This window comes from Pleurodeles waltl, chromosome 6 (assembly GCF_031143425.1).
Source record: "Pleurodeles waltl isolate 20211129_DDA chromosome 6, aPleWal1.hap1.20221129, whole genome shotgun sequence".
Taxonomy (NCBI): domain Eukaryota; kingdom Metazoa; phylum Chordata; class Amphibia; order Caudata; family Salamandridae; genus Pleurodeles; species Pleurodeles waltl.
The window spans coordinates 748595960-748623646 of record NC_090445.1 but is presented as its reverse complement, the minus strand read 5'-3'; the positions used below and the strand labels follow the sequence as shown (position 1 = coordinate 748623646).

The window sequence follows — 27687 nt, the reverse complement described above, 5'->3', positions numbered from 1 at the left end:
ATGCCTTGAATAGTATTTTAATTACAAATGATTTCGTTTTTTTGTGTGAGAGTTACCTCCAATTACTACCCATCATTCATAGGAGGGAACAAATCCAACACTATAGATTTTATGTTAATTGTAAGTTATTTTAATTGTTTAGTAGCTGATTTTAAGGTAGTCCCAAACAGCTCCAGTGATCATAATCCCTGAGTAGCTTCTTTTTAATTTAGAATATGTGTCACTTGAGTCTAAGGCAATAGTCCCCCCTTTACATTTAGCACAAATAAAGGGCGTAGAATAAAACAGAAGCAGGTCAATCCAAAACGTTTTGATGCAAAAATTGTGACGGAAAACTATGATTTAATCAACAGGTGTTTGTCTGTAGAGGCTTCTCCTATGTGTTTAGTTAAGGATTTCGAGAAAATGTGTGTATCTTATGCTCTAACAGCCACCTATCCCTCTTCAGCCCCTCCCATCTCACAGTGGTTTAATAGTGCTTGTGCTAAACCACATAAGCAATTCAAAATGGCCCTTAATGCTGCCCCAAAAAATATGGAAGTGATCATAGATGCGTGAAAAAACATATTAAGCGTTGATTACAGTTAGAAAGGGCGAGCTTAGAAATTAAGCCTGGTCTGATTTGTTGGCTGCGGGGTGCTCAAGGGACATAAGGAAATTCTGGCTTGTAGTAAACCGTCCATTGTTCTTGGAGGGTCCTCCTTCCAAAATAGATTGTCTGATATCAGAGACAGCCTGGGTCACACATTTTTCCTGTATTTTCAATCCTTAAGGTGATGGTCCATCAAGAAATGGAGTCTGATATGGAGAAAGAAAGGGAATCGTCTGTCCAGGTTAGTCAGTCTATTCCAGTGAAGGAAGTGGAGGTAGCTATTACGCAAGGTGTGCACAGGAATTCTCCGGGCCCAGATGGAGTCCCAGTGGATTTGTTCAAAGAAAATCATGACCTCTGGGCTCCAGTGCTTACTAATATCTTTAGCGTTGCCATTATTGGTCCACTCCCCCCAACATGCAAAGAGGCCACTGTGGTTCCGATTTTCAAAAAAGGCGATAGAACTGACCCAGTGAGTTAAGATATTCGATAGGGTCCTCCCGGCACAATTGGAAGGGTGGGCTAGCTCAAACAATATACTTTTCTGAGGCTCAAAATGGCTTCAGACAGGGAATGGGCATTATTGAGCAGTGTCTTAATCCATCGATCATTGCTGAAATCTATATCCAGAGGATATTACCATGTGAAAAAAAATACAAAATAATGAAGCAACACTATCACAAAGTGTGCCGCATTAGTAAAGCTTTCTGCATTATTTGGTGCTCCGCTTCCACGTAATTCTAGTGGTAATATATATAATTTATATTCACCGCTGGAGCCTGAAAAGAGCGGCGGGGCCTGGCCAAATAGCCCTACGTAGCTTCCACATGACAGCCTTGCCGTGCCCCTGCCTCCTCTGAGCGACTGGCTCCAAGTGAAGTCCTCTCTCACCGTTAGAGAGCAGGAACTTTCTTTGACAATGGAAGGTGCAGTGGGCTGAAACATGGAGGCACAGGAGGAATGTTGGCACCGAGCGCGAGCCGCGGAACATAATCTCCCACAATGCTGCGGGGGCAATTCGCGCCCATCGCTTACTAGAGGTTTGATACCTGAGGCATGCTGGCTGATGACAGAAATAAATTGCGCTCGGGGTCCCTGCCAGCCCGTGAAGAGGCCCGTTTTAATCCTGAATACACTTCTTTAGTTGTTTGTTTTTTTGGCACACTGCGGCATATTTGCAGGTCTGCTGCATCCCTCCTGGGCACAGAAGCTTCTCGTCGATGAAGCTCAAGGATGGTTGGGAACCTCTCCCGCCTCCCTGTAGTTCGTGCTCTTCTGAGTGTTCGCTTTGAAGCTTAATTGAGGCAACATTGGAAGTTGTGGATTTAATTTGTCCCTATTCCAGAGACTTTTTCAAAGCACCTCGAAGCCAAATATTTTAACAAATCGGGATCAGGGTTAGTGAATGTCAAAAAGGCAACAGGCTGCTTCAATCACAGACTTTCTGTAAGTAAGTGATGTCACAACATGTAGTTCAATTGAAGCGAGCCATCTTTAAAGCACTCAGAGTGAATAAAGTTTCTGTTATATTTGTGCCCATCATCAGTGAATGACTGACTCTGGTGCTTAGAAGTTCCTCATTTCACTCCAACGCCCGCTAGATTCCTGCGGTATGGATTTCCCCTTGAAGGTAAACTCTACTGCCATTGTTATTCAGCTAATATCTCGTTGTTTACCTCTCTAACTCTCTCCTTTTGCTCTGTCTCGCCCCAGATTCCAGCGCTTAGATACACAGTGTTTTTGCTCTATATAAAAGCCTATTTTCCAGAGACCACGGGCCTCTCTAATCTCAGCCTCATGGCACTCCGTTGAAAAGGGGTAAACTGTTGCCTCAAATTCTCCTGGAAGAGCTTTGCCGCACCTGCGTCGTTATCAATAGCATTACCGAAGATTTAAAAATAGAAAAACCTAGCTTCATTTTTTGTACTTTTTGTACGTTTTAGCAGCTGGCTATATCTACCTGTTCTCAATCCCTATCTCACACCGCTTCAGCCTCACGTTTGTAAGAAAGACTGCTGAAAAGTAACACAACCAGTGAACAAAGATCCGCCGTCCTAGCCAAAGTTTGCACATTGGCACTTCCTGTAGGATCATCAGGGTGGAAGGGTGTTGTTTGGCACGTGTGCTGCCGCTGTACGTATTGTAAAACTATTCCGAGGCTTCAATGCTATCCCTTGGTTCTCCCTTTCATTGTCACCCCAAGTTTTAACCTAAATTTTCACTCTTGGACCCTCCATGTCACCTTCAACGGTAGGGCGCGGTTTGTGCAAGGAATCATGATAGTGTAAAGCTGTGTCCTTGGAAAGTGAATGGCTGAATGCTCGTGTGTCCTGGTCTCCAGCATATGCAGAAGGCTCGTGAGCTGCACTGGGTAAAAAGAAGCACCCTATGCCCTATTAAGGGGCAGTGCTAACAAAAGCATCCATAGACCCAGAAGGAGGCAGCTAACAGAAGCATCCTTTGACTCATTAGGGGCAGTGCTAACAGAAGCATCCTTTGACTCATTAGGGGCAGTGCTAACAGAAGCATCCTTTGACTCATTAGGGGCAGTGCTAACAGAAGCATCCTTTGCCCTTCTAAAGGGCTGGGATATCTCTTAGTTTCCACTAACAACAGGATCATACAGGAACATAGCAGAATCAAGGACTTGCAGCATACATAATGTATTGTATTGTAATTACCAGTGCTTTAAATGGGCCGGTACTGTCCGGTACTGAGTACCGGCACTTTTTTATTTTGAGAGGGAGAGTACCGGCACATCTCAAGGAAATTGTAATACTTTTAATTGGAGAGTACCGGCACTTCTCGGAAACAAGCAGGTACTCTGGCACAGAGTACCTGCACTTTAATTTTTCCATTTCAAGCACTGGTAATTACTATACAGGCGAGGCACTGAAGCGCTTTATAAGGAGTCTCTGATTCTGTGGGTGGGTACGTAGGTACTACCTGGGGTGGAAACATTGTGGTATGTCAGTCAGTCAAAGACACTTGGACAGAGAGGATGAATCAAACTCAAGCAGATTACCCAAAGGATACAGGGCCGACAGAACATTCATAACAGAAAGTCATGTGATGGGAAAGATGACAAAAAGAAATGGTCAGACTCCCTAAAGCACACAAGTTATTACCTAAAGCCGTTGTTCTTAATGGAGGACCTCCTGGGGTTCTGCGATGAATATTCACGGGGGCAATGCCTATTTTTCTAAATTAAATTCAATTAAAATTAATATAATAAAATTAATAAAGTAGATACAAATAAAGAAGCAAAATTAAACACTTTAAAAACGTTTCTATATTTGATTAGGGATTGCACAAAATATTTCAATATTTGAGCATTTACTTGGTGTATACTTGTTTTTATTGTATTTTTCTGTATTGTTTTGATGTTCCAATCATAAAATATACATAGGCCGGGGCTCCCCAGCTTCCAGCAATAACTTAGTGGAGGTCTCCGGGTTCCAGAAATGATTCAGTTTGGGTCCACAGAAGTCAAAAAGTTAAAAACTGCAGAGCTAACCTATCACAAGACTCATAATAAAACAATATGAGATATAGCAAGTTAATCCACGTTTGAATATCAAGACACTTAGGTTTAGGCTTAGCTTGGTGAAGCCCAAAGAAATATGGCTGTACAATTCAATTTTTTAAGATACTGGACTGCAGTGACAAGTTAATTACACCGACTCCCTGAATAAAAAGTTGTGATGGCAGCAAGACTTCCAACAGGAAGTTTACAATACCCCTGGTCATCAGACTAGGACACTCTCTTTATTCAAAAATTGATTTACCGTAGGTGACTCAAAGGTCGCGACCTGCCTATCGAAAACGCTTTCTTGATGTGCACATACTTTTTTAGTTTGATGAAAAAAGTTCCTCTACTTTGTGTTAAAAGGTAACTATCCATGGATGGTTAATTCCGACATTTGAGATGCCTTAAATGGAAAAGAGAAAGTCCCCTGCGCTGTGAAGCCCAGGGAGGGACAGACAGCTGAACAAGAAACAAGACTTCTTGCCAGAGTGCCTGCCACCTGACAGAAATGTTAATGTGCACATTTAGTTAGTCTGCAGATATAAAGGCTGTTCAGAAGTCAGTATTGGCTGTAATTGATGGAGTCCAGTGCTTAATTTGAGCCTGTGGTTTCTGGTGCAGGGCACCAGCACTTATTTTTGAGGGCCATCACTTATTTTTCTGCCTCAAGCATCTACAGTGAGCAAACAAGACATATGGGAAAGATGGAGGAAGAGAAAAACGAAAAGGCGTCACAAAGGGAGAAAGCAGAAAGCTGCAAGATTAGCTGAATAGGCAGGGAGTGGCTGTAAATGGATTAAAGAGGCCCGAGATGGCTTCAGGGTTACGTCGCCTCAGTAGCCCTTGCTCGCACATTTAATTGCAGCAGCTGCGTGTCTCAGAGGAGAGCTTTGGGCACTGGCACGTTTTTTATTTACAAATTAAGCACTGATGGAGTCACTTGAAGAGTATTCTTATTGGGGGTATTGTAAGGTGACCTAATGAGGCATGGAGTGCGTGCTTTTAATGGACAGTTATAAAACATGTTTCCGCACGGAACAGTCTGCACATTACTCAGAGCTATAATTTGGAAGCACTTTTTTTTATCTTAAACCTAAATCTTTTTGTGCACTTCTTGGCAACCTATCTTATACTGTGTGTAATTACAGTTTAAAATATTAAAGTACATATTTAAGGTTCTTTCTATCACAGTCTGAGACGGCACAACACTAAAAAACACAAGTCACTATTCCCCACTGCATCAAGGAGAATTCAGTTCTGTAGCTCTCTGGTTATACACAGATATCTGCAATGTTTACATTCCACAATGTAAAACGGTGCATTTCTGACTGATTAGTTTAACTATTAACTATTAACTGTAAAAAATAGTTACAGAATATTTTGTTCTTTGTAGCCATATTTTGATCACGCCCCTCTCACTCGCTGACCCCAGCCCCAATGGACTTAGGATCACAGTTCCTGTACTGTTTTTAATGCACTTCGACCGCAGTGTGTAACACCAGAAATACAAAATTTCTATGAAGCCAAAATATGAAGAGGAGCTTTGTGACCATATGGTATGGTGTTGATGAAAGGGACTGTTTAATCCTCATATTCTTTAAATCTGAAGGGGTTGTATATGTGCAATAAAAGTAAGACTGACATGACCTGTTTTTAAGGGTGTGGTGGGCATCGCACCATCCTGTGAGAGTGGAGAAGATCATAACCTCCACCATCAAGGTGGGTGACTGCCTGCTTTTTTTATGGATCTCCTTACTTTCAGAGGAGCTGTCCCACTAGCGCTCTGGAGGCACAGTAGAGAGTTTGTTTTTAAAAGACAAAGAAACTAATGGCCTTCCAACCTGGGAATTTCCTACAAGCCTGTGGTGTACCATCATTTATATTTATTTTATTTTTTGGGGCAGACAGGTTTTTTCAAGGAGTCCCAGAGAGAAAAAAACTGATGTTGGAACTTTCACTCTAATTAGGTTGGAAGGGCTGAGCTTTTTTGACCAATGGTGCGATGTCCGTAAAGCTGGCATTCTAAGGTTTCTGCTGGCTGAGTCAGGGAAGGCTCTGCCAGTGAAACCATGTCAGTTTGCTCTAAGTTGTGCTGGTAAACCAAGAGTTTAGCAGACAGGGTACTCTGTCACGTTTGTGGGTGTTTACTCTGTTTGGCAAGCTCCGAATGAGGCTCTTAATCCTTCAGAATGCATTTAATTTGATTTAGGCATCAAAATGAACACAAGAATGCTGGTATTAAATAATTGTGAAGGGTTTCCTAATTGGGTACATACCATCTTAAGGTTTTCAACTATGTATTAGAGACAGCAGTACAATTTGTTCTGGTCTATTCATGTACTTGGTTTTTTTTTTTTGATTAATCAGCAGTAGGTGTCAATAAAGAGAGCATATGTCAGACATAGGAAGTAGAACTTTGCTCTACAAAGGTGTTTCCCAGAGGTAGATGGAGGGACCCCATGATGAAGCATGCCACATTATGTGGGTGAGAGCCCTACCACCACTATGACCAGTTCCTTTTTGTGAGAGTACCTGGTGACTTACACTGTAGCAGAGGAACAGAACCATTAGACACTTTTAGGGACCGCTGAACCTTGTCAGTTTTTGGCATATCCAAATAGTGAGTGCGCCCCCGGGTTTTCCTCTTGCTTTCTGTTGTTTTATCAAACTCAGCTGCTAGGACAGGCACCGGCCTGGTGGTGCAGTGAGAAGAAGGCTGCCGCCTCAGTTCTAGCAGATATGAAAGTGGGCAATGTCCCACGTGAGAAGAGGAGGCGCATCTCTGCCTGCGCGGAGGCGGTGTAGCCGTAGCTTCTATTCTGTCCTCCTCAGCCTTCCACTCAACCTTCCACTGACTGCTGAGAGGCGGTGGAAAAGAGGGAGACACAGTTAAGAGTATTGATTTGTAGAAAAACAAAATGATGTGACAGTCATGAAATAAAAATTTCCAATCGGTGATTCTCAAATCAGAAGCCACCAAATAACTTCACCCACAATGCAAATCCTGGATATTGGAAATATTTTTTGAAAATCAACATAAATATTTTTCCAAACGTTGTCCTGTTGTACCTAAAGAGAATAATTTATTATTTTTCTCCCGCACAATTTTCTCTCAGTTAATCAACAACTGTAAAAATCAAAATCAACGAACGGACGATGTTGTGGTAGAACACTGCTTTAGGTTCCTGCTTGAATTCCAAAGTGTGACCTTCAGATCACTCAAATACGACGACATTGAGTGTTTATCTCATTGGCCCCTCATGTAAGTCAGCACATGCATTTATAGTGGCAATTCGCAACACCACCCCCAGAACCAGGTGCATTTACCGCACCTGGGACAGGCATGAGCCTCTGCAGTGCATGCGTTCATTAACGTGGTTTTAGATATCATCGCATTAAAGCTAGTCATCAGCTGCACGCGCTGTGCGCGTGATCCCACTGAAGCCGTGGCATTTGCCGCACCGATCTTGGACGTCACACAGTGAAAGCAGATGGATTTGCTAGACCTGATTCGGGCGCTATGCAGATGAAACGGGTGAAGTCACCACACTGATTACAGAGCAACACTGCATAAATCTTTCACTTACTTTAGATCCATATACTGCACTAACCCTCGACCTACTGCTTTCACAGCAGAGCCATTTACTGCTGTATTCATCTTTGTCCCGGCGAGGCACGCGTGTTTGCGCCTCTGGACATCACACTTCCCAAATTGACCCATACGTTTCGCACTGTCCATCGCAGTGGATGCATTTACTGCACTGGTGGGAGGTGCATGATCAACAGCTGGACGGTGGCGTGCCTGGAAGAAGACAGATCAAAAGCGTGCTGACAACAGAGGAGTTTGTGGCAGGGCGGGCCCTAGGGCGGTGCGACCAGTGCAGCTGCACCTGGCGCTGACTTTCTTGGGTGCGCTATGTTTAAAAATAATTTATGGGCTTAAAAGCATGTGAACTTCCTTGGGCGTCCAGAAGTTTAAGGCAACAATATAAATGTCAAGATAACTCTGGTGATGAACGTTACTGTTTATGAGACGGAGTGTTCTATAGTGGTAGTTTTGACTCATCATTAAGTAGCACAGAAGGTTAATGTGCCTGCTGCAAAGAACGTGTACCGTGCAGATTACAGAACTGAGTGTGGTTGAACTATGAGTAGCTCTTAAAAAACCCAAAAGTATCTATGGACAGATGAGGGGCACTGTTGAGTGTTAGAGAGGGAATTTGTGAAGACGGAGTTCGGGGGCACAGAAGACTGTCGCACCAGGTGCCACTAGCACTGAAGCCGGCCCTGTTTATGAGATCTGAGTGTGAGGAATAGAATATTCTTCTGTGTATGTCACCTGAAAAAAAGTTTGGAGAACAGAGAAGGTAATATTTTGGTTTTAACTTCAAATCACAGAAGAGGATCCCTGGATTGAAGATGCACAGTTGATCAAGGATGGCTTCTAAGTAATTGACAAATGACTCAACCGAACCTTGCAAGCTTTTTTCTTTGCTAAGCTGTAACTTCATTCTTTATGCTGTCCATATATTGATATTCTTCATACATATTCTAGAGCTGCAGATTGTAAGAGATTGCCAATGGGGGCATTGTGGGGCAGAGAGTGCGTAGATTAGTTAGATCCACTACCATAGTATTGTACTTGCAGACAAGCAGCAGTTCAAGGACTAATTACTCCAGCATCTGCCTTTGACATCTTGTCGTTCATGCGTGAGTGTCAGCTCCTATATCCTTCTTCCCATACTATGCACATTCCCTGCCAAGGCACCAACTCGGTCTCCAAAACACAGCAATTGGATAATTTTCTGCTACTAGCGTTAGGAGTTTTTGAAATAAAAGGATTCTGTAATGGAAGAGTTGTGCTGTGTTGGTGGGAAGGGATGTGGGTGGGGTTAGCTGATGTGGGAAATCAATAATATACACCACTCACTTTGATGGGACAATGTCATTTCAGTGCTGCAAATGCAGTTCCTAAACAGAACGAAGATGACAATCAAATGCCTCCGGCTGAATTTTCACAACTGTGGGCTGTAAGTCAACACGTTCCACAATTACTTCCAAATATCATTGCATTTTAATCATCACTTCGACTTACCATTAGCTTCACTCTCAGTCCCTAACATTGCAATGACTTCTGAAACTCCTCTTGTGATCTGTTAAGGAGCACACATTCTGTACAATTTCATAAATCACCAACCTATCTACCACTTCATAGAAGAGACATTCATCTTATCTCTCAGGCAGGGAACTCAGTGCAAGCACCTCACCGTGCTTCTCATGGTGATCTAGCCCAGTGTACCTTGGTGCTACATAAACACAGGGAGCTTACCCAATGAGATGAACATGTTTGAAAAGGTGGTACTCTTATTGCGTGGCCAGAGCGCATCACAGGACCCCACACCCAGCTAATGGCTGGGTGCCCTGTGGCTTAAACGGTGCCTGGAGGGGTGTTCTGCAAACTGTGACGAGTAGTGGGCAGAAAAGGTGGTAGGAGGATTGCAGAGCTTGGCATTGTACAAAATATGTTCAATGTGATCTTCTTATATGAATCTCATTAATGGGCTTAGATATGCTTTGAAAAATTCCTTTTCTAAGGAGGTGGTCTATTCAGGGATTAACGCTGGAGCTCCCCTATCCAGGATGAAGTTGAATCTTTTCACTTGATGTTAGTTCTAGTTTCAAGCATATGTGAAGAAGGCAGTAGCGAGTGATAAATTTGTCACTAAGTATTTGTTCCCATATTTTATGTCACATTCATCATCCTCTCACTCGTATATTTGTCCATGATTTTTGCTCCTTGCAGCCAATATTCCCTTTGAATCTTCTATTAAATATCTTGGGCTAGTTCTTTTCTGCTCTTATGCCAGGGTGGGCCTGAAGCCTAGCTCATCTACTTCTGTCTTAATCTTCACGTGCAATCAGAGCAGTTGTGCCCTCCAGGAATTTTTCTTCAAAATGGGACCATCTTAATGAGACACTTGTTCACCTTTTATATGAACAATTAAGTGCAGGCTAGGCCCACTGCTACAGGAAGGAATCAGCCTTTCCTCGGGCAATCAAGAAGGAAACTTGACAGACCTTTACAGCAGCCAGTTCTTGACACTTGCTGACACTTACTCTCACTGTCATTTTATCCCACCACTTTCTCTGCCAACCTCAACATCTTAACTGTGTGCACGACCCTCTCCGTGTCTAACCACTTCCATTACCTTTACATACCCCACCCTCTGCACTGTAACACGGGCCTGCGGATTTCAGAGCCATTTCTAATACAAGCATTTTAGACCGGCCCTGTACCCTATTTTCTCAATCTTGAGCTTCTAGCATCCCCCAAAGCAATGGTCCAAGACATGCCTACTTTTAACGCTCTCACACATGCACTCAGTTGATGCATTGTAGTGATCCTCTGTAGCCTTCTAATCTAGTGCCCAGAAGCATACACTACCCTTCAAAACATCTCCTTGACTGTTCCTCTTATCACCTAAACAGTGTTAATAAAATATATATAAAGCTCTGCTTACTTTTCTTCAAAGTGTCTTCTACGATTTGCAATTAAATAAAGTGGTGCAATAAACAATGACTCCACAAAGTGATTTCAAGTAGCCAAGGGCATGTGAATTTACTGGAGAAACATCAATGTGAATACACATACTTGAACTGAATGCTTCTAAATATTCTAACTTGTGGAGCAAGAGAAAAGGCTCAGCCAGCCATTGAGGAGAAATGGAATAGAAAGGAGACAGGCACATCTCATATCTCCTCATGGCCACCTCACAACAAGGACAGACACCCTCAGCCCTGATCATATTAATGCACTCAACTTCAAGAACACCATGAAATCATTTTCAGTAGATTCATGGTTGAGAAAATCAAGGCAGAGGAAAACAGTTGCCCCGTTGCAGCCTTGCTGCTTTTCTCCCAGGCCTTGACAGAAAATGCCTGTGTTGGAGAAGTCTGCAAAGCTAAATATAGACACACAGCAGCCATTGATCAGTGAAAATCTATACACCAACTCCCTCCAAGATAGGTCGGGCTGGAATGAGAATCTGAGGCGATTTGAAACAAAGGCAAAAACAGGGGTGTCTGCTCTTCAGTCTGCATGCATTGGCCCTGTACAATCAAATAGGTGCACTGACCGAGGAAGGTTCCTCATGCTATTTGCTGCAATAGCTGCAGATATTAATCTGCTGAAGGAGAAGCATTTCTCACACTGACTCTGGACTTTATCCTCTAAAAGGGGACTTGCTAACTGACTGAATGCAGACTGTGACTAATTAAATGAAATGCATTTACTGGATTTTATTTGGGTGGAACGTGGAGTTACATAAAATCTCTGAAAAATTCCATGGAGTTCCACCAACAGGCAGAAAATATGTATGTCATGTTGCTTGTGCTGCAATTTAGCATTTATAGCACCAGCAGTACTGAAAAATCAATGCGCACGTCACCATGCTATACGGAAGAGCTTGTGTCCATTTCAGTTGATTTTGCTGCGGCATGAGTACAAAATCTACTTGAGTGGCACCAAATCTACTTGAGATGCAGCCCTCCGAACACCCAAGACCACCTATGCTTAAAAATGTCATAAGGGGACGCCAAATATCCCTCGCACCTGCCACCACCTATTTCTGGAGCCGCACAGGAAAAAATTCAGTCATACGGCAATTAGTGAAATTTGGCAGGTGTTTTCCATTACAAGAGTAATGCAGAGTCGCCAAATTCCGCCAATTACACAGGCAGAATGAAACATAGCACCCACCTCTAATTTTATGCAAACTTTGCCTCTATGCAGCACACACATTACTTGCATTTATTGTAGATGTTTTCATAAAAAAGCAGAGATATTCACCTCATGGATCAACACTAAAACCAAGTAATTTTACTATAGTAATTGTGGACAGCATCCCCTTTAAATGTATTTAAATGTAATTTATTGTACTCATTTCAGGCCATATTCTAATGAGAATATTCATTTACGGCATTCACTGTGGGCAGCATCCCTTCTGAATTAATTTACTGTACTATATGCAGACATCCCACTGAGTAGAGTAATTTCCTGTACCGAGTACACGCAGAGGAAGCATCCCTCTAGTGTTGGACAATAGAAGCAGAGTAGTACTGTAGGGAAGTATACCCCCAATTATCAGAAAGTGAAAAGGGACAAGCAAGACTTGCAGTCATTAGAAGGAGAATTTTTCATTTTAGTATCAGTCTTGGGAATCATAAGAATGTAAATAGGAGGCTCAGGAAATAAACACAAATACGCAAGGTGCAGAATAGTCTTGAGATCCAAGGGAAAGCATAGCCAGGGGATATGTTTTTATCAGAGCCAATTTGTTAAACAAGGAAGGTCTAAGTATTTACTCAGTATTTACTCACAACTGAGAAGATCTGGCCAATTTTCGGTGGTAAGCTTCTTTAGCGAGGAAACTGTTGAGACTATCAAGGATTCTGCTGCAAGAACAAGGGCTACATTACAAAGGAGGCGAGGATGTCCCCCCTGTAAGGGATGGAACTGAGGAAGGAGACAATTCTGAGTTAATAAAATGTAACAAGTTAGAGGAAGCTGCAGTTGGCTGCAGACCAAATTAGGATATATGAACTTAGTTTTAGTGTCTGTGTAGGAAAATGTCACTGTTGGCATGGTTGCCCCCCACTTTTTGCCTAGTGTTGATGCAAACTTTGTTTGAAAGTGTGCTTGAATCCTGCTAACCAGGCCCCAGCACCAGGGTTATTTCCCTAAAACTGTACCTTTGTTCCCACAATTAGCACATCCCTGGCACACAGTTAAGTCCCTTGTAAAAGCTACCCATGGTACCAAGGGCCCTGTGGCCAGGGAAGGTTTCTAAGGGCTGCAGCATATATTATGCCACCCTGGGGGTCTCCTCACTCAGCCCATGCACGCTGCCTTGCAGCTTGTGTGCGCTGGGGCGGAGAAAAAGGCAAAGTCAACATGGCACACCTCTCAGGCACAAACCACTGCCTGTGGCATAGGTAAGGCACCCCTCTAGCAGGCCTTACAGCCCTAAGGAAGGGTGCATTATACCAAATGTGAGGGCATAGCTGCAGGAGCAATATGACCCTATAGTGTCTAAGTCCATTCTTAGACAATGTAAGTGCAGTGTAGCCATTTTAAGTATATGGTCTGGAAGTTTGTCATTACTAACTCCACAGCACCATAATGACCTCACTGAATACTGGGACGTTTGGTAACAAACTTCTCAGCACAATAAACCCACACTGATGCCAGTGTGGGATTTATTGAAAAATGCACACAGATGGCATCTTAGAGATGCCCCCTGTATGTTAGCCAACCTGGTAGTGTAGGACTGACCGGTGTGTGCCAGCCTGCCACTTCCAGACAAGTTTCTGACCACATGGGGTGAGTTCCTTTGTGCACTCTGTGGTCAGAAACAAAGCCTGCCCTGGGTAGAGGTGCCTCAGACCTCCCCCCTGCAGGAACTGTAACACCTGGTGGAGAGCTCAAAGGCGCAAGCCTTGAGTTACAGTGCCCCAGGGCACACCAACTAGTGAAGATGCCCACACCCGGACAAAGCCCCAGTTTTGGCGGCAAGTCCGGTGGGAAAATTAGGAGGGGTGACCACCTCAGCCAGGACCACCCCTAAGGTGTCCAGAGCTGAGGTGACCCCCTCCATGCAGAATCCTCCATCTTGGTTTGGAGGATCAGGGCCAATAGGATTAGGAATGTGCCCCCTCCTCAAAGGGAGAGGACACACAGAGGGTGTAGTCACCCTCAGGGACAGTAGCCATTGGCTACTGCCCTCTGACCCCTACAACACAGCTATATTTAGTATTTAGGGCTGCCCTGAACCCACGACATCAGATTCCTGGTGACCTGACAAGAAAGAAGAAGGACTGCTAAGATGAAAACCCCAGCAGAGAAGAAGGAACACAACAACGGCTTTGGCCCCAGCCCTACCGGCCTGTCTTCTGCTTCAAAGAACTGCACCAGCCCAGCGACGCATCCAGCGGGACCAGCAGCCTCTCGCCGGCTCTAGAGGACTGCCCTGTGACATAACAAGGACCAAGAACTCCCAAGGACAGCGGCACTGTCCAGAAAAGAAGAAAAGAAACAGTAACTAAGGACTTCCACCTCACTCCAGAAGTAGGAGTCCCAACCACTCTGCACCAGGTGGCCCAACTATCCAAAGAGGATCCCCAGGCGATTCTGACCAAGTGTCCACCTTGGGCTGACCTCTCCAACCCTCTCTGACGCCGCCTGCAGAGGGAATCTCGCGGACCCCCCTGACCGCGACTGCCCGGGACGCAGATACTAGACGCCTGGAGAAGCACTGCACCCGCAGCCCCTAGACTCGAGAGAAACCGACCACCAGTGCAGCAGTGACAAGCAGGTGATACTCCTACCTATAAAATCCTATTGGTCTGCAGTTAAGTCATTGAGTGTGTGTTTCTTCTATTGTTTGTGTGTGCACAACAAATGTTTAACACTACCCTCTGATAAGCCTAACTGCCCGACCACACTACCACAAATAGAGCATTAGTATTATCTATTATTGCTTCTTTCAAGCCTCTGAGGAACCCCTGGACTCTGTGCTCACTATGTCTCACTTTGATATATATATATAGTATATACAAAGCCAGCTTCCTACAGTCTGATTATGTAGATTACTTAGTGTATTGTTGGATGGGTAGGCACAAGGGGTTCTTGGCTATTAGAATACTTTGAAATGAGATTAGCTCTTGTTTCTGAAATAATGATTTTCCGGCAATGGTTTGGTTTGAGTAGGGTTATGATCTTTTCACCTTAGGTCCTATTTTCAACAAAATTGGTGAGGTCCTTTGAGGAATTTTGCATCAGCCTGCATATTCATTGTTCCTCCTGAGAACTGTTTTCTCATGTGCGGGGGTGATCGATTTTGTCCGGAATGGCTTTAAAGTGGTCACACCACCGGAATCCATGAAGCTGGTGAGTGGTTGATAGTAGGTCTCTAATGTGAAGGTATTGCTTTCTTCTTCATTAAGACCAATCAGACATTCTTTAACTGATCTCTAGGGGCTTTTGGTGGGTTCAGATTTAATTTCTGATGTATGTGGGCAATATAAAATAGTATTGCCAGGACGTGAGGCAGGTCAAAGTCAAGAGAGTGGCTGCAAGTGAGTGATGGGAAAAGAGATGAAGATGTTGTGTGTGCTACCTTTGGTGTAGGTTGGCATGCCTGCATCCATGTTGATGGAGCATTAGTACCCCCTGAAGTGTCAAAATGGTTCTTTGGTTGTTTTGGTTGTGAGATCTCCTCACAGCTTCACCATGATGATGTTGCTAGACAGGGAAACTATTACAAATGTGTCACTTAAGTACTTCAGAGGTTGCTTCTCATGGACACTTTTCAATATTTTGTGCACAGAATCCTCTTGTTGTGCTCTGTGCATATTGTGCACTTTGAAGTTTTGTGAATGAGCAACAATGTACAACTTGGAGACCTGGTGCAAGTATAGGTTTGCACCCATTGCTTTTGGTCCAATTCAATAAGGTCTGTGATTTAGGCCAGATGTACTACTGGCCCGGTCTAACTGCAGTTCCCTTTTTGAGTAGCATTACCCACCCAGCCAAACCTATGCATTATGCTGGCTGTATCAAATGAGGTCATAGCACAGTAACCATTCGCAAGCTCTTGCAGTATCATACCTCGTTGACATTCATGAGCTAAGATATATTCTCCGATGGAACGATTGCTAATTTAAAGAAGTAACTGTCCAAGCCGAAGCAGACATTCATTCCTAGCTCACATTTACAGCGCTAATGAACTGTAAAACACGACAAGAATTGCTCAATTCAGTGCTTGGGTTCAATTCTTCCGTGTGTTGTCTATAATATTATCGTCCTTGTATATGTGTTAATACTGATGTTTATGCCACATGAGTTTGTCCCTTTGTGTTAAGCACAGCAGTTATGGCTGGGTCCTTTTTTTACATCTCTCCTAGCTGCCCATGGGCTAGAAATAGCTGAATATTTGTTTAGTATGCCTACGTATTACAATATTTGACTGAAAAATATATCTTCATATAATGATGCACCAGAGCCTGTAACAGTGCAAGGCGGCACATAGAATTAAGAGCCATGCATGTATTAACTATTATAGAAGAAAAACTATTTCTGCTTGACATGATGTAATTAGTTTCCATTTTCACTTTAAGGGAAAGGGCTACAGGATTTAAGAGTAAATCCACTGACAATATTATGCCCGAGAAGAATGGATACGCCTATCCACTCTTCTCGGATATAAGATCATGGGTTATCGGGGAGATATTTAGTCCCAGGTCTATTAATCATTTATAGGATGTAATAGACTATCAACTATTTATCATTATATGATTAAAGATCACTAGGTTATTCGTAGTTTGAAATCCACTAATCATACATAGGACTGAAGGGAATATGAATGAATTGAATATCTCATGGTTGGTGTTATATCTATATATACATTTGACTTTTAAGTGAATGATGAGGTAATGTTCTTGATGTGAATCCTATGCCTGGGTTTGAATGAGGTATAAATGTTGATTTAATGTGGTATATTTGAGGCGTTTTTTTTACATAGGGGGGGCGGATGTTGCTGCTGTTCTTTTTATTTATGTAGTATTATTCTGAGATAATGTTCAGGAAGCAATGATTTTCATACATAAATATAAATCAATATTTTTTGGAATTTTAATAAAGAAGATACTTTAAGATACATGTACGGGCTCGAGAGGCATTTAGCCCAGTTCAATATAAAATGTTATTAATCTAATGATTGTTTAGATTGAAACAGGGTGGCCCATTGTTGATTGAATATTGATTCTGTCCCTGGAGGAGCCACTATAGTGGGTCAGGGACCTTTGTGTTTTAGTGGTGAACATATAACGAAAAACAGGGCTGAGCTAACAGGATGGACTCTGGACACCCTTTATCATGATTCATGTAAGATGATGTCACCACAAGAAACAAGTGTCTATAATTGATATGGGTTAGTTAGATTCCATCTTCAAGTTGGCTGACAAAAAACACTGTGGAAAGAGCGCACTGATGTGACAGCCTCTGATTACTGCAGCAATGCATCCTTGTGACCAAGACACATACAACCCTCTAAAAAACAAAGTCCATGCCAACCAGTGGTGCTGGAACAATTTCCAGAATGGTGTGCTGCCACCATCACTGTTGCATCAGAGACAATTCGTTAAACATAGTGATTGTGGAAAATCCAAGCATCAGACAACAAACAAGTTTTACAAATGAGTCATGTCCATGCAACAAGACACTAAGGGTGTAGGATATAGCCAGTGGTGCATTTTGCAGCACAATGTCGCAAATATATTGCTAAAGCATTGTGTGGTAGCACATACTCATTTGCAGACACCACATTTTCCATTGAAATGGTTACTAAATTTGCATAGACATGCAGTTGTACTGATGAATTATGCAGCACACATAAGGAAGAAAGTGTGGAAATTGAGTTTCAGTGAATATTTATCATTTGCACTTCACCAAATAAAGGCTCAGATTCTGATACGTGTCACTCAACACAGCGCAGCAGCAAAAAATGCTGTGCTGTACGACAAGGAAAGAGCAGTAGAACGCCATATTCTAATCGAAATGGCACTGTCTTCCTCTCTCCCTAGTGACGAAACTGATTTCAGCTGCTGTGCGCCACGCACACACCTTAGCGCCACAGTGCTAGGGTGTGTGTGTAAGTCTAGCTTAGGTTTTGTACAGTAAGAGTATCCTTCCTGTACAAAATTCTATGCCTACAGAAGTGCAAATGCTTTTTCCACTTTGCATGTGTGCTGTACAGCGCAGCACACATGCAAAGTTGGAAAAGCACGGAGAAATTACAACATTTCTCTGTTTTGCGCCTGCTTTTCAAAGACATTATTTTTTGGCACTAAACCCTTTCTTCTGATGTTTTAGAATAGGGTTTAGCATCAAAAAGCATGGGTGGTAGCACAGGTACGCCCAGGTACCACCCATGTAACGCCCCCTGATGCAATGTAACGCAAAGCAGCGTTTCGTGCTGCTTTGAGTTACTTTGCCACACAAACCAACGCAAATAGTATTTGCGTTCGTTTGTGAATGCCAAAAAAAGTTTAGCGCTGGATTAGTGTTAAAAAAGCAATGCTAAACCGACGCTAAACCTTTGAGAATCTGGGCCAAAGAGTCTTGATTTGTTTTGCTCCTATTAAGATCTTTGTTCCTATTGCACCAGTGTTAATGGTTGATATATCTTGACATATTTGTGCTGGTCAATATCCTACAGCCCATACTTTCACACTCCCTGTGCCCCATCAAGACTATCACACAGCCCAGTCTACAAAAGAGCCCCAATTTCCAGTAAGGGAGGGAAAGGTACTCTCCAAGTTGAAAGAATAAACGCAGTTTGTCAGAATACATAGTCTGATTATTTGACCTCTGTCTTTGAACGCAAAGGAAATGAAACAAGCCAAAAAGTCTCATTCACCTACTGATGGCCAGCACGGTTATTTCGGAGGAGAGGAGCACCCCCTCGCCCACACCCGCTTACTTTGAGGTCCTACAGTGACAGCACATGATGATGACACGAGGCAGTGACAAATAACAAACCAGGGCCCTTACAGCCGGAGGCGGTGAGCTCCTTCGGACCGGGAGACATAGGCTGCACGGCACAGTTCTGGCAGAGACAGTCCCGTCCATTAAAGGTGACACGGTCTCCTGGCGGGAACGGGTGTCTGCGGAGAGAGGAGGAAAAATAGCATTTGTACAAGGTTAGTCCAGGCTTCATTGTCTCATCCTCCCACTTACCGCGCAACGATCAATATCTGAGAGAAACACAAGCCAAAAATGTCTGAAATGCGGCTTTGGCGGGCAGTGGGCACCGCAAATGGAGCCACGGGAAATGTACTTCACCGAGGTTAATGTACAAATTTAGGATTATTTGACCTTGTGTCTTCTCTAATAGATCTCTTCACCGAGGTTAATGTACAAATTTAGGATTATTTGACCTTGTGTCTTCTCTAATAGATGTCTGGACAAAGAACCTTAGACAAACCAATTCCAGCTTTTTTTTCCATCCATAGGAGGTCGTTTTGTATTCAAATCGTTAATAGTTTTTTGGGTATTTGTGACACCTGGTCACATATGATACAGTCCTACAGCTATCTAATGCTCAGTTGTGTGACGATTCAGAATGGTACACACCCAAAAACGCCAGAACTTCAGTTTCTGCTAACCGGGCCCCAGAGAAATATGAACACAGGCTTGTCCAAAGCTTTGGCGAGGCTTGGAGCAAAATCTACTTAATAGGCCTCTCTCATATCTCAGCATTGACCTCCCATTGGAACTGCTGTCTGCCAAACACACCCTCTTTGCAATTATGGAACTTAAGTGATAGGAAAGATCTACTTTTGACGATGTCCTGCCCCTGTCGATCACAAGTCGGGTTTGTTCTGCTTAAAACGCACGGGTTCTGTGTCAGTACTGAAAGTTCACTGGCTCTGTGGCTGTAGCAGTCATAGGCCAGGCCTGCGCCTCAAAAAAGCTGCTACAACAGCAGCCTAGCATGTCCCTCGGTTTTCTGTGTCACTTCCGTCTCTCGGTTGTGTTACATACTCTTTGTCACTGTGTTTCTCACCAGGTTCTCAATTTGCCCCATATCATGACAGTCCCTTCAGCCAGCCCTGGGTTTCTAACAAGAGTAAACATTCCAGAACTTGTGGTTTCACATTTCCTATAAAAGTTGGCCTACTAGTTCCAGACTGTGTAGTGCATCAGGCTAAAAGCCTGCGAAGCCTGATTGTCACCATCAAGACGTGGTGGAAATATATAGCTATGCTCTCAGAAACTGCACAATGGCACCACTCATATGGTTATTCTTTGCAGTGAAGCAAAGGACTGAATGCTCAAGATGTTTTCATTTTGTGAAAAACTGAGCACTCTGATGCACACTTAAAAAGAGCAAGCCCTGCTGGCGGAGAAGTGCTCTCCAGCCGTCAACCAATGCCAGCAGTGAACTCAAAGTGTATATCTGCACAGAGGGGGATAGATTGTTCTGTTTCCAGTGTATCCTCAGTATTTCCCACCTTTTGTTCTCTGCATTTGGTTCGTTGCCTGCCTATGTGTTTTGTCTGTGTGTACATGCATGTACTTACGTACATAAATCTTCAAGTTCACATTAGACCGATATTTTTTTCTGGAAAAAGTCTTTAGACAGTAGACAAGACAGTTCTCCGTATCACGTACTTGTAGTCAAGAAATTACTTATGCTATACAACAACAAAAATGTACAGTTTTCAACAACTACTACCCTGCCCAAGTCCACAATTGTGTTAATCAGCAGACGCTAGCGTCAAGACGCCTTCAGGCATTCACACACTTTACAAACATTATCAATATCAAATACAGGTGGTTGTAACGGAAAGTTTCCAGTTGTGGCTATTGATGGGAACAATGGGAGAAAATGCCCACTTACCCATACAATTCCTTTGTAAAATTTGGGTTCACAAAGCGTTTGCGAGTCCGAGTTCATGAATGTCTGTGTATTAACAATCAAGCTATCTCCATAATTAACCAAAGGAAGCTCATCCAACAACTTTTTGTAACTCTAAGGGCCTGATTATGACCCTGGCAGTCAGACTGGCATACCGTCAAGGTGGTAGTCAGGAGAACTCTGCCAAGCCGGCAGCCTCTCGACTGTTGCATTACGATATTCCTGCGAGGCTGGCGGTGCAGTCAGTGCAGCAGCATTGGCTTCGGCTGCAAGAGAGAGTTGAAGCCAATGCCAGCTGCATTGACTGCGTCGCCAGCAAGTCGGGTGCACTGTTGCCATGCACCATGTTGTGCATGGCAGACAATGCACACATTGACTGTGCCGCCAGGGGGGCCAGTGGACTGCCCAGGACATGACAAATTTATGTCCCGGTGCCTCTCTGGGGCTCCTTCCATGCCTTTTGGCTGACCATTTCATGGCGCTGTCCCCGTCATGAAGCGGTCAGCGGAAAGGCAGGTTGTAATATGGACGGTGGTGCCACTGCCGGCACTGCCTCCATTGTCTGCTGCTCCCTCCATTGTCTGCCGCTCTCCTGACTGCCGCGATGGGTCAGGAGTAGGCGTTAGTCTTGTGACGGTATGACCGCCGCCATCCTAACCAGGCAGTTGGACTGCTGAGGACTCTGCGGTTGGACCGTCAAAGTTGGTATGACAGTCTTGGGACTGCCGTACTCATAATCGGCCCCTGAGTTCTCCAAAAATACCCAACCAATTTATACCAAGCCCCAAGCAGACATCTGAGTAAAGTTCTACTTTGATGCCAGTGTGGTGTATTCCTATTTTTTCAGTGTAGTAGAGAGCAAAGGTTCATGTAGGAAGTAACATACAAAACGCCAAATTTTGGGTTCAACGCTTTTACCAATTTGTGATATTTAAAAATGTTCTCGTTTCATGCAGATTCGTTGACTTGACCATCCTAAAGTTTCACAATATACATTCATTAACAGTTAACCACATAGTAATAGCACTTACCATGTTTAATACTTAAGAAAAGCAAGGTTACTTTACTCATACCTATCAGTGCCATCCTATATTCATACTCAAGCCTAACAGAAGCTTTCACAAGGCCCCAAAATACTAACTCTATCATGTTCAATGCTTCATTCCCTCTCAGAAATGGAAGACATTTTTATAAATTGCATTTTGGAACATAATATAATTGATATTCCAATTCCATTTCTAAATACAAAGCACTTTTCATTTCTACTCATCAAATAATATTTCACATATTCAACATCATACAAATAATGTTTACAATAAACACATTTCATATGTGAGCTCCTTCACAAAAAAAATACTCTAGCTGCATAGATTGGACAATCATTTCACAAAACAATATATCAGCACAGTGCATTAGTCGAAGTATCAATATTAATTTTACTGTACACCATCAACATTGCTAGGTTTAAACATCGAAAATGGAAATATAACATATCATCAAACATTTTAAAGTAAAACTAAATGGCACATAACACCAAAAATGTCCATTCTGCATGTCATTTTACGTCTTAATAAATACATGACACGGGGGAGCCAAGGTAGTGGTGAAGGATAATAGTAAAGGCAGACCTCAAAATTTGCATTCTGCGTCTTTTTAGTTTTTTTGTTGTATAGTCTTTGTCAACAAGCTGTCAACCTTAACTCCCTTCTAACTTTAGCTTTTTTCTGTGAATGTTATTTTTATTTTTTTTGCTACGGGTATGATAAAGATTAGTGTGCCATTTGTAGATACTGATAGTACACGCCAGTTTGATGTTAACTGAATTAATCTACACACCAGCTGGAGCTGATGTACTCTTCTGCCATCAGGCAGTATCCTGCCAAGACTTCCACTGTGCAGCCCAGCCAGAGCTGCTGCCCTCCAGTGCCTGCACTTGTGCACCGCTTGCCCTTGTCCCTCCTGTGCAGATCTTCTAATTCCTCCACCCAGTAAATGGTGTCTGTTTTCGTCTGTGGGTTTCTAGGAAACTGGACAGTTTTTTATGTGGATGAGCATCTGACTGTTGACGTGTGGGTGTCTCATGTCGGTGTTTGGGAGTCTGGGCATCTATTGCTGGTGGTGTATGGGCATCTTATACGATGCATAGAATGGTGTCTCTGTATCTGTTAGTGTGGATGTGGTTGAGAGTCTGTTTTTGTTGATGCAGATGGTGTGTTAGACCTTAGCTCTTTTCTCATTCCCATGAGTGGGGGGGACAAGGAATATGCTTCCACCTTGGCCATGTGAAGGGTTGGTGCACTTTATGCCCTATAGCAATGGTGGGTTCCAAAGCCCTAGCCAGACCCTACAACAAAGGTGTCTTGCTGTGTTTTGTTCCTTATTGAAGGTGAGTGAGAGGGACTTTTCACAATATCATGCAATTTCGAGTTTTTCCAGTTTTTTGAATGGGGGTGCTAGCCATCAGGCATGCTTAAAACTAATTTTAATTTCAATTCAGTGCCCTTAAGAAACATCACACTGATAACAGTTTTCACAATCCACCACAATTTTCCAAATGATACGGCAAGACCCTGTGGCATAAAACTCCATCTCCTTTCCAAGGGTGTGGGATTGGGGATGAGTGTCTGTAAGCTACATGCCTTATCAAACATTAGCAAAAACAAAAAGAACAGGTGATGGACGGAGTACTGAACAATGCAAACATTCATCCCCTAAGGACCTGGCCTGGCAGGTTGTGCTGGACTGTTCCCGTGGGGAACAGGGTCAAGACTGATTTGCACATTGCTTGGTTCTAACTGTGGTGGCATGGTGAGCAAAGAACGATAGATTAAACCCAGATCTGACTGGGGGTGAGTGTTTGAAAGGTTTCAGCACTCCATCCATTATCCTTTTCTGTTATCAACGGTCACGGCATAAGTATAAGGAAATGCCTATCATTTCCAGTGATTGGAGTGTTTGTCCTTCTTACTTTTCTCAAGGATAAGAGGTTTCCTCTTGTCCTGTCCCACACCTAGAGTAAGGATGGGGGTTTGGAGTTTTTTTTTTAATACAACCCTGCATTTTCCTAGATGTAAGTAAAATGTGTGCCCCCTCACTTTGCACCAGGATGAGGAGTATATTTATTTCCCCCCACAGCCTTGAGCCGCCAAGGTAATCAGTGTAATAAAAAGTGGATATTGCAGCTTCCCCACTCCTCCTCAGCCTGCCAAATGCAGCCACTACCAGTGGCTTCTGTTCTGTCCTATGTCTGCAATTGCTAAGAGGACACAGGATTAGTTGTGATCTACCCCACGCCTCAACAACAAGCCAATGCTATGAGTTTTATGGTAGTGTTGGGTAACTCTCAGCTATGTCTGTGCTGAGTTCTCAATTTGGAACAGAGCCAGGGGGCAACTAAAAGCTGCGTCCCCCTCTATGCCCAACAGCATTTGGCAGGATATGGCTCTGCAAGTAACTCACAGCTTCAAAGTCCACCTTTTTTTCAAACTTCCCTCATCATTCTTGGACAGGGCGAGGAGGAAAAGTGGCATCTTATTCCCCCACCCCATGCACACGGAGAGCCCAGTGGAAGCAGTGCAGCGGCGTTGGCCTCGTCTCCTCAGGGAGCTGAGGCCAACGGCATCACATAGTGGGAGCCCCCAGCACCCTCGGAATGCGCACTGTTTGCTGTAGCATGGTTGTGGGCAGTGCACGGTCCCCCCTGTGGCCCCCAGCACTGCTTTTCTGCCAGCCTTTTCGTGGTGGGGTCCCCACCATGAATAGGCTGGCGGAATGGGAAGTTGTGGTCAGCACAGCGGTGCTGAAGTCAGCGCTGGTGTCGCTGACCACAACTTTGACCACTGCCAACCCGTCAGGAACCCTGACCCTGGAGGTGGCCCCGCAGACCGCCAGGGTTGTAATCTGGCAGTTGAACTACCAGGAGCACGGTGGTCCGACTGCCAACCCAAGATTGGTGGTTGCAAGACCTCCACACTCGTAATTAGGCCATGAGTCTCTTTTTAAGCATTGTGATCATTTTAAATTCAGCAGAGCTGTAGAACACTGGCTTTACCATACTGACCTGTTTCTTTTGTTCCGTTCGCACTAAAAAAAAGTACTGAGTCAAGATCTCAGCAGGCATACTACCCCAACCAAACACCCAAAAGGTAATGGAAGGAAAGTTTGCATCAATTCTAATCACTGGCAATCGCTCGGGGTAGCATTCCAGCCCATCGTTCTTTTGCCCACCATATCACCTCAGTTTAGACCCAGCCACATGCAAATCAGTCTTCGTCCCGCTCCAATACGAACACTCCAGTCAACTGCCAGGCCAGATCCTTCTTCAACTGGAGCAGCAGCAACTCAAAACTGTTTCACCCTGATTGGGGTTTGCCAGCCGTGTGAAACTTGGTTCCCATGGCACAGCGAGCACAGGACCCACTGCTGGACATATTTTTGCCATTTAGTGTGTTACATCAAACGCACAAAGGGTGATAGGTAAAATGCTTGCAATACGTCTCACCACTGGGGAAAATACCCTGGTTATTTAGGGCCTGATTATAGACCTGTGGTGAGGAGAGCGCCATCGAGGTCGCAGTCTCCCCATCTGCCCTATTAAGAGTTTCTCACTGGGCTGACAGGAGGGAACCAAGGTTCCCGTCCATCAACCCAGTGGGAAAGGTGCAACAGCACTGTCGCCGGCCCATAATAGAGCTGGCGGCAATGCTGCTGCATGCAGGGGGCACCAGCACCCTCGAAATGCGCACTGTCTGCACAACAGATGGCAGGCATTTCGAGGGTGTTGGGCAGCAGGGCCCCTGCACTTGTTCTCCGCCAGCTTTTTCATGGCGGGGAAACCACCATGAAAAGGCTGGCAGAGAAGAAGGTTGTAATCAACAGGGGGGATGCTGACTTCAGCACCCTGGCTGATTGCAACCTGCACCGCCATCATCTGATTGGGATCGGAGACCCTGTCGGGGATAGCGGTAGGTTGGCGGGTCTGCCCGCCAACCTTGTAATGTGGCAATAAGATCGCCACAACCGCGGCTGGCAAACGCCACCGCGAGTCTGGCAATCTGTTGACCGCCAGACTCATAATAAGGCCTTTAGTGCTTTTCACTACATGTTTTCCCATTCCTCCTTATTAGCATGTCTAAAGGTAAACATGTTTCTAAAGCTTCATTGCACATGCTAGACCCTGTGCAACATCCTCTCCTTCCCAGTCCTCAAGAAAAAGAAAGCTGCCTACCTACAGGCCCACTGCATAACTAACATTTACAATGTGCAGGGATGCATGAAGAATATCCTGCCCGGCCTCCAGGGGATCCCAGCCTTCCCTTGATTGCGGCAAAAATACTGGGCTTCATGCACAGCATGATAGAAGAAACAACTGATACAAAAACTGCATTATATGCATAGCTAAGAGCAGAGGTAGTGTCAAAGCTTCGTTATTCACATTTCTATGCTTTTGAAACCACATTAAAAGTTTCCATTTAAACAACAAAAGAAAGATTGAATACAAATAAGGCCCTGGTTCAAATTAGGGACCCACATTTATAACGTACATCATGATTTTGTTTTAAAGACTCATATAGAAAAATGTACTAAGCCATTTTGCGATTGTAAAATCTGAAGGTTTTTCATTGCAAAATGTCTTTTCTCTATTTATTAAACCCATTGTATGAGGCAATCTGAATCTCAATTAAGAGAGAATGTGACAGAGCTGTCTCCTCCTATTTGCAGGTCAAAATGGAATGTATGAAGGCGGTTTCAATCCATTGGCAAGTTATACCTCAAAAGAGGTGGTAACTGATTAGGGTGGCTGGAACTCGCAGAGTTTCACTGATTCCACAGAGTTCCCCAAATGGGCCGAAATAAGCACGTCTCACTGCTTGCACTGATTTTCAGTGCCAAGAGTTAGTTCCGCACTGGAAAATCATCACTCGAGTTGATTTTGCTGCTGTGCAAGTAGATTTTCTACTCGAGCAGCAGCTTTCTCACCGCGAATGGTCACAACCTCCGGCGACCGATCGCTGTGAGAAAATCTCACTGGGTGCCCTCCTAGCACCCAAAAATTATACAAGGGGTGCCAATCCTCACTCGGCAACTTACTATTGACAAATTGCACATGAGAAAAAACATAGCCACATGACAGTTGGCGGAATTTGGCAGGAACTCCAAGCATAACACTGAGTGGTAAAATTTCCGCCAACTTCGCTGGCGGAGCAGAATTTATTGGCCACTACTATAACTGAATCACAAAGGCAAAGGCCTTCCCCTCTTTGTAAGTGCTGTAGGCAGCTTTTGTGGGATAGTGTAATGGTGAAAGGGACCACCATCAGCTTCCCTAATTGTTTACCAAAGAAGCAATAAAAAAAAAATAGTACCAATTCTTTTAATGAACATGTGTTTCTTTAAAAAAGTTTCCCATTTGGAAATGGAATTATAGGGAGTGTGGTCTGCTTTTAGCAGGCCACTATCCGTTTTTTGTAGCCAATCACTGGGGTTCCCACAAAGTGGCCTGCCAAATTAACATTTATTATGGAAGTTATTCTGTGACCCCCTCTGGTTGGAGCTTTTGCAAAGCGACCTATCATATTGCAGAATTAAAGACTGCTGTAGAGAGAGTCATTGTGCAGTTTGTAACCAGTCTTTTAGTACATCTGACCCATTAGTCTGTGGCTTTTGTAGCATGCTGTAACACATCACACTAATGCTCACCTGCTAACCTTTTATGTTGTTCTTTGTCACTTAAAACATTTCAAGGTAGGTGTAGAAGCTAGGACTTTAGGATCACAGCAGCGGTGCAACGAAACTTCAGGGGACCCCCTGCAAATTACATGGAGGAACCCCCCACCCTCTGGACTCACCCAGGACCTTTCAGGCCAGGGTCTTGTGCTGAGGGCGCCCCCGGAGCTCGGGCCCCCGCACCGCGGGCCTAAAGGGGCCTTTGCTACACCACTGGATCACAGATATTCTCTGTGTTCTAAAGTCGATAGTCTATACTATATACTTGACATCATATTTGATGCTCTCAAAAGCTTTGGCAAAACACTGATGTCGAATAACTACATAGTTTTCTTCATGGACATGTGCATCCGTTTGAT

General features: G+C 43.9%; 1 protein-coding gene across 26 annotated transcripts in view; it reads right to left on the bottom strand.

The window, feature by feature from the left end:
• The window catches only part of ABLIM1 (actin binding LIM protein 1), a 786962-nt gene that overhangs the window by 303590 nt on the left and 455685 nt on the right, over window positions 1-27687 (bottom strand). For all 26 annotated transcript variants that reach the window (XM_069239295.1, XM_069239292.1, XM_069239305.1 and 23 more), the window contains one exon: window positions 18733-18845. In XM_069239295.1, coding sequence (XP_069095396.1) covers window positions 18733-18845 — 113 coding nt within the window. The remainder of the gene's footprint in view (window positions 1-18732; window positions 18846-27687) is intronic.